This window comes from Athene cunicularia, assembly GCF_003259725.1.
Source record: "Athene cunicularia isolate RWA chromosome 1 unlocalized genomic scaffold, athCun1 chr1_part1, whole genome shotgun sequence".
Lineage (NCBI taxonomy): Eukaryota > Metazoa > Chordata > Aves > Strigiformes > Strigidae > Athene > Athene cunicularia.
The window spans coordinates 62,068,060-62,076,105 of NW_020799091.1; the positions used below are offsets into that span (position 1 = coordinate 62,068,060).

The window sequence follows — 8,046 nt, forward strand, 5'->3', positions numbered from 1 at the left end:
ATATATATATCTATATATATATATATATATATATATATATTCTTTAAAATATACAGACATTGCAAGTACCAACATAATTCAATGACATGCAAATCAGCAGGGGAAAAAAAATAATAAAGGCAGTCCTCTAACTATGATTAACTGGATCAGCAGATGAAATGAAGCACCCTCCCAGGAGCAGTATACATTGGGCAGCATGGCAAAGGAGCCTCAGGTTCAGCAGAACAGGGGATGTGCTCGCAGGCAGCTTCAGAACCAGACAGAACTGATGGGAAAGAGCAACAGCAACCAAAACCCTGGGGAGCTCTCCATACTGGGAGACTGGGAGAATGGAAATTGCACAAAGTCAGAGGAAAACAGGTTTTTTATGTGAAAAAAGGGCCAGATAACAGGAATGGACTGGAGAGGCCACGAGGGCATTAGCCCATGGTACCTAGGGAAAGGTGAAGTTGTCATCATTAACTGTAACCCAGGGTAGATGGAGTGAGGGTGCCTCAGCAAGAGAACTGGGAAAGTTTCCTATTGCTTAGGCAGCAGAGGTTTGGGACCAGATACTGAGAACTGGAGAATATGAAGGAGTTCAATTCACAGAGTAAGAGTGGTGAGCAGGAGTTGTCAGGAAGAACGAAGAGCTGGGAAAAAAAGAGGAGTCCCCCAGATGGACCAGAGATGAGCAGAAAAGTAAGACTGGGCCAAGACTGTGGACAAAAAGGAGAGGAGTTACCATAGGGAGGTCTCCCTCTGAATTCCTGGTCCTTCTAGTCTGGGTCTGTGGACACAAACATAGGGCTGCCAGCCTGTTTTGCTATCCAAAATCCTTCTCAGCTTGGCTTACTTTCATGAATCAACATCTCAAATTTCTGTAAATTGCAAGTACAGGGGAAATATAGGCTAAGTTTTCTTTTTTTTTTTTTTTTTTTTCTGGCTTCTAAACAATGAGGAAAACCACTAAAAAATAAAATAATTGTTTGCACCCCTCTATTGAACTGTGTTTGCCTGCAGTTCACAATACCAAGGATCTGTTTTTTTACTATTATAATTACACACACAAAGTCTAAGCTCTGAAAAGAAATGTCATCTCAAATTACAAAGACATGTCAGTGTAACAATATAGTCTTCCTTTTCCCACTAGGGGAAGCATTATCTTTATAACAAATACATTGCTTGAAAAAAGTCCCAAAATACTAAATCCATGGCTCTTGTAATTTAATGTAAGCTGCAGATACGTGCAAGGTCATATGCTAAGTAAATTAAGAGAACAATATATTGGCTCTGTCTTCTTGCTTAACTGCCCCAATATGTATGTTTTGTGTAAAATGTAGGCAGTGCTGAGAAGCTGTGCTATGTGGGAGGGCAAGCAAGGAGGTTGAGGAAAAAGTCTTTCAAAAGATGCTGGAGTTTTCTTTGACATTCACTGGCACGTTGGCAAGACACATCCCTTGACTTGAGAAACACTGAAACTCTTCTTCACTCATAAACAGGTCCTCACTCAGTTGAGCCACGTTCACTGATGTTTTTCAAAACCACCTCATAACTCCCATGCGCCTTCAGTCTCAAAGATGATTAAAAATTCTCAGTTATGGGCAATATGAAGAATCTGGGAGAATGGTAAATTTAGCTACAAAGAAAGAACAGCATTGGGCAGAGGTAAGGCCTTTCTGTGAAGCACTTTTTAAAAACTTTCTGTTTCTCTGATGAAAGAAAATCTTTGTTAATGGTTTTTTCCTTTTGTTTTGTTTGTTTGTTTGTTTGTTTTGTTTTTTTCTTTTCTTTGCTGAGATTTGAAAAAAATGTAAACCTAGGGTGAGGGGGGAACAAGCAGCTAGGCTCTCCATCTGCTGTGTGACCCTAAAAGAAGAGCTAAAGATCCTCTAAACCTTTTGTAGATTAATTTTTCACTCAGTTTGAGGCATACTCAAACAAAGCCATTTTACTTATAACAATCTCCCATAGCCTCCTTCTTTAAACAAAAAATGAATTTTTGAAAAGCACTTCCATCTTGTATCCTCCAAAAGGGGGGATAGTGAACAAAGAAACATATGAATATAACATGTCAGTAGGTTTGATTAGTTTTCCAAATGTTCACTGATGCACACTGAAACCGAGTTTAATTGCCAATGTTTGAGACAACTATAGGATATCATATATTGCCTAGAAGTCCTGCAGTTCCTCTGAAGCAAAATAAATTTAAGGATATCTTGCAGCTCAGTGTCTATACACTGAATTTCTGCTGGTGTATATTAGCAGTTAAGCGCCATGTTTCCTTTTTAAGTTAAAAAACTATCAAATTGTATCTGAAAAGCGAACCTAAAAGGCTACTAAGCCTGCTGTCTCAAGGAAGGATCAACTACACCTGTTCTGTCTGGTCTTTCTTAAAATTTACCAAATTCTTCTAGCAATTTAATGATCCTTTCCTTACCTGCAGAACAGAAAGAATTTCTTCTTACCCACTTCTCAACAACTTTTTATATAGCTCAAGACCTGTGCTTTTTCTATTTCCTCTCATTTCAGAGGAGCAATGTCCATCCTTTTTTTCCAGACAGGATACACAAGCCTCCCATGGAGGACTGCATGCTACTGTCTCCCTCCATCCTTTGACCAGACATTTGCACATGACATTTGCATCACGAAGTAGATGAGACATGTTAAAATCATTACTGAATCCACGTCTATCTGCTGCTTTGCCACTCACCACTTGTTACTGTGTTACAGAGCCACTGAACTGAATTAATAGGGCTGGTGCCAGCATGAGCCGTGTGGGTGTTTATTTACACGGGCACTTCCACTCTGTTTAGTCAGCCAGGGATCTTTTTGGGGAACTTGAGAAAACCTGATTAGTCTGTATCAGTTCATGGGTATTCCTTTCCCACCTTTTAAAGAAAAGAAAAACAAAGTGGGCAGGTATTACCTCTGCCCTGTCCAGTCTTCTACCTCACATCACTTCTCAAAGGTAACTGCCAATGACTGTAAGATTGCAACAGCCTACTCTCTGAAGGTGAAATCAAGTCTATCTCAGCCAATCTTAGTCAGTCACTGCCACCAAAAGAAATCATCCTGTTGCTCACAAAAAAAAAAAAAAAAAAAAAAAAAAAAAAAAAAAAAAAAAGACTATTTTTTAAAAAATCATTCTTTTTTTCACCGGCTAGCAAACTGAACTGGCTCAGAGTAAGACAATTACGGCAACAAGAGAAGTAATGAGAGTACAGTGCTAGGAGTAAGAATATAGAGCCATAGAAGATAGAGCCAGGTGTAACATAAAATCACACCTCCATAGTTCTGACAGGCTGGAAATTCAGGCTTAAGTCCTGGGGCAATGCTGTAGGTCCACCAACATTTGATGTTAGCACAGCCACCAAAAGTAGACCTCTCACTGATCCCCTCCTACCAGCAGCACAAGCATGCAGTGGACTGAGATAGTGAAAACCATCTTCCAAAAACTAACATAGCAAGGAATTTTTAAAACTTCAATATTATTGAGCAAAATCAACTCCCTGCCCTGCTTTACCATGTAACTGAATTCCCACAGCAGCAGCAGAAGGGGCAGAGTTCAGGAGTGGGAGTAAGCTCCTGGGAGTGGGCAGGGGCAGGAGAGAGACTGCTTCAACTGATGGCTCTGCAGCTTAAAAAAACTAGATTGTGAGCACTGCCATGACTCTGAGTCATGAGGGTCAAATGATTTTAAAATATCCATCTAACTTAAAGTAGGATCTAGCCTGCTTCTTCCCCAAGATAGCTCAGATTCCTGATGAAGCATGCATTAAACACCTGAACATATAAACCTCAGGCATCAAGAGATTTTAATCTCCAATTACTAACCCACAGCTTTTTGCCTTTGGTTTTCTCTTACCATCTGTATGCACAGGGAGTATTCTCTCTTTACTACTGCCTCCAGTTCGTTTTATCTCATTCTGCTCTTTCCAAGTTTGCCCCTACCTGCCCATGGTACTTATTTATAATGATTCCTAGTAATTTGACCTTACTGCCATTTTCAGTGTAGAGTGCTCCAACTCACTCAATCTCTTCATGAAGCTCTCAATTAGTTCCTTATTATGCTTTATGTTTTTCCCATTGCAGTTGTATGGTTTATGCTGCTTAAAGGTACAACACAAACCTTTTATTCTTGCTTCCAACAGGATCCTATCAAAGTATCCCTGAGTCTATTGAAGAGAATCTACTTTAACTTCATTCTTTCAAATATTTTCTATTTCTTTCCCTTTTAGAAATTATGAAAACTGAAGTTCACAATCATTACCAATCATAATTCATAATTCATCACTATTTTTATAATCTCTAAAAGTTCCTCTCAACAGGTGAAAATCAGATCTAAAAGAGCAATGCCCCTAAAAAACTTCCTAGATGTTTACTCCCTTTTTCAGATTAAGTTACTCTGATTTTCCTACAACAAATGCTACACCAGGCAATCGCTGTATATTTCTGTTAGGGTTCATTTTTGTAGGATGTTCATAAACAGGATATTAAGGAATAAAAACTGTAAGACAAGAATACAGACTAGGAAAATATGCACTCACAAAAACCAGCATTATGAAACTTCACGAAAATTGTGGCATGAATGAAAGAGCATTTTATCATCTGTTCATTCTGATTTCTCTGCCGCCCCCACAAATATCCCTGGACAGCAGACACATTATCCCTCTTATTCTAAGGACGTGTATCTAAACCATTACAAAGCATGCTTGGTGTCACAGCACAAGCTGTAGTAAGCTGCTAGGTTAGCAGCAAGCCAAACATTAACTTTCAATGAAGAAGAATCCGACATGCTGGGGGGAAAGGGGAGAGTGGGTGAGAAATGTTTGCAGCATTACACAGTGCACTGGATAATAACATTACTTGAAGCACATGAGGTAAAGAACCTGGGAGATGTACCTTGTCCTATATGTTCTAGCTGCACTTCGGGTCTAGGTGTGGAGTTGTCTTGATTTTTCCTATACCATTCTTCATTAATTTCAGTACAGCACCAAATGAACAAGGCGTAGTTACAATCGTCACTTCCAATACACGCATTATCCATATTAACCAATAATTAATAACATAAATAATTGTTTCAATTCAAAACATAGAAGCAGACATGGTTTGCCAACCAAAAAAAAAGCCCCATTCCTTTGATGTAAGATCAGAGAATGGTGGTTAGTCAAGGAGGCTGTATGATCTCAAAGCTTATTTAGCTGGTAAATTCTCAGGCAGTCATCATCATTTGTTCCACAGTAAAGACCCATTTAGTGAAGGAAAAAAAAAGGACCCAATGGGAACTTACTTGCCTGTTTTTGGTTATTGAGAAGACTTTCATTGATATTCCTGGCTTGGTATATTTTTTCCACTGTACACAAAGATGACAAAGGTCATGCAATACAGCATTTTAAATTTCTCATAGAAAATAAATGAACCATGACTCATACACGGGTACAGCACGTTCTTTACTTTCTCCCTAAAGTAAAAGATAGTACCAAGTTTTTGTCTGCAGCTGCACAAATGGAATATGAAAGATATATATTCCTGAACATATGTTTCTAAAACTCACAGTGGAACAACTCTGCTGAAGTCTTCAAAACTGAGAATACACAAGGAGTCTGGAAGAACATCAGTAATCTTCAACAGTAAACATCTAGTGACGCACATCTCCAACATGTTGCAACATGGGAGATTAAGACAAAAGCCATCTTCAATTAACAGATCAATGATGGCATCTGACCATTAGTCTTCCAAGTCTTAGTCACATTTGGTCAGCACAACAATGCTGCAAATATTAGGGCTCCCATATGTTATGTCTTCACTTTCCCCTTATAATCCTGTCTAGGCAGATCTCTGATGACCACAGATTACTTTTTAAAACCCTCTAGAAACAAGAAGTGGGCCTTGGGGAGAAGGAGAAGAGGGGGTGTGTAGTTTGGCCAGCACAGCAGTTGATTGGTGACAGGGAAGATGGTGAGGAGGAGGAGGGCTAGCTCTCAAGTGGGAGGGTTTGGGGACAGGAAGGCTTAAGGGACATCTCTGTGTTGCAGAGATGTGCACAAAGTGTGCTTCTGGGTGCACAAAGGCAGGAAAGAAAATGGAGCGGTTGAACCTGGAGCAGAAGGGCTAAAAGCAGGATTATGGGACCACCACTGTTGCAGTCACCTTCCCCTCCCTCCTCTGTGTCCCCGCTGTCACTTCCTCCCCACTGCAGCGACAGGGTCCTCTCTCAGGGAACAAGGGGACACAATAGAGGCTTATTTCTGTCCCCTGCTGCACTTTGATGTTTAGAAACACAGCAACCCCTCTGAATAGAAACAGGTTTATCCTGGGCAGAAGGAGCCCCATGTCTCTCATTTGGCTAAAGTTAAGGCAACACCAGGGCAGAAGAGCACAGCACCCAGCAACAAGGGCATCCAGACTACCAGGTGAGCTCCACCATCATGGCCTTCAGCCACCTGGGCACAAATGCTTCCTCTCTAATCTCTGTTTGAAGTGTTTTAAGATAATTTTTTTGACATGTGAAGTTCTCTGCTGTCAAATCCATCAGTCTTAAACTTTAGGGGCAAGTATGGCCCACCTCATTTTGATGCTCCTACCCCATTGAACATACCCAGATGCACAGCATTTCATTTGTTGTACCCTATGTTAAGCTCAGTAACTAATATACTAACATAATAACTGAAGAAAAAAAAACACAAACAGAGCAATGAAACATTCTACACTTACAGGCTTAGGTAGCTTTCATTTGCTGAAGCAATTTCGTGCTTCACAAATCAAGTTTTATATTTAACAAATTTAGGTTAATAAGTATCAGGGAACACAGAAGAGGCAGTGGTGGGCATTCTGGCCAGACTTGTAATCAGCTCCTGAGCTTCAACTAGTCTATCTTCTGCCTTTGAACACACACTGCAGCTCATCCTGCTGTCCTCAGACTGGCAGAAAGTTACAGTATTATGAAAGGCAACAAGGCAGAAATGCAAGCTCGTTTCTGTTATGTCATGTAAAATTTTGTTTAGTACAGACATGAATTAAATTGGCAGATTAATTTAATAGAGCAGAACACAAGAGTGAAATGCACAACGGCTTGCATTCCATTTCTGTGCGACACTGTGCTGCCCCTATTAACTTCAAATTATCTCCTTTTATGGACTCCAAGCTTTTTGTATTTTTCACAAGTGTAACTGGATGACGGGTTAAATACTCGGAAGAACGCAAGAATGTTTTTTTCTGCAGCCAACACAGAAAAGGGAATCGCTGAACTCACTGTTTCTATAAAACAGGAAACTGTATTTTGGGTGCATCTGATTCACACTGCTTCCCACCGTCACTCTTACGCAGCCATGGTTTGGTCCCACCGTCCCCCCACCATGGAGAGAACAGGAAGCTCTGCCAATGCTTTTGCTTTCCAATTTTCCACCTGATTCTTCTAACGCAGGCATACTTTGTTAAAAGTAAAGCACCTTCCCCAAATTCATATGCCTATAGCTCCAGACAGGTTCACAAGAATTTTACTTTACCATTATACTCCCTACTCTACTTTCCCAAAAGCAAAACCAGACTGAAAATCTGCACAGAAGTTTTTCCATAGCTCTTCAAAATCAAAGGATCGCTGACCATTAGACAAAACAAGGCATGTTAGTTCAAGCCCACAGGACAAACAAGCACAACACCTCTTTCTGCATCCTTACCAGCAAAGAGTGGTAACCCGTGCCTAGTCCAACTTGCTTAGCATAAACGGCAGCCACGCTGGATGCTCTCTCCATCTACCCCTTTCATTGCTGAGAAGGATACTGGGAAGGGAAATGCCTCTCCCTCCCTTGTTTCTACCTTTGATAAAATCAAAGGCAGGGAGAGAGCTGAGAATCCATTCTCTTCACAACACCAGAGCTCAGCACTGGGAGTAAGCGGTATAGAAAGTTCATTAAAGTTCAACAGTGCATCTGCAAAACAAATAGTCGAGCAAAGTGGCAAAGCCTGGAGCCTACACAAAAGCATCTTCTTTTCTCTCCTCATCTGCTGGAGCCATCTCTCACCCTACAAAAGCAACTCTGCAGGAACTATTGCAGCCTGTAAGTT

General features: G+C 40.5%; 1 protein-coding gene across 1 annotated transcript in view; it reads right to left on the minus strand.

Annotated features, from left to right (window-relative positions):
- COL4A1 (collagen type IV alpha 1 chain) overlaps positions 1 to 7,733 on the minus strand; it is a 105,912-nt gene extending 98,179 nt beyond the window's left edge. Inside the window, exon 1 of the mRNA XM_026845799.1 lies at positions 7,659 to 7,733. Within this exon, the coding sequence (XP_026701600.1) occupies positions 7,659 to 7,733 (75 nt within the window). The remainder of the gene's footprint in view (positions 1 to 7,658) is intronic.
- Between the last annotated feature and the right edge of the window lie 313 nt (positions 7,734 to 8,046).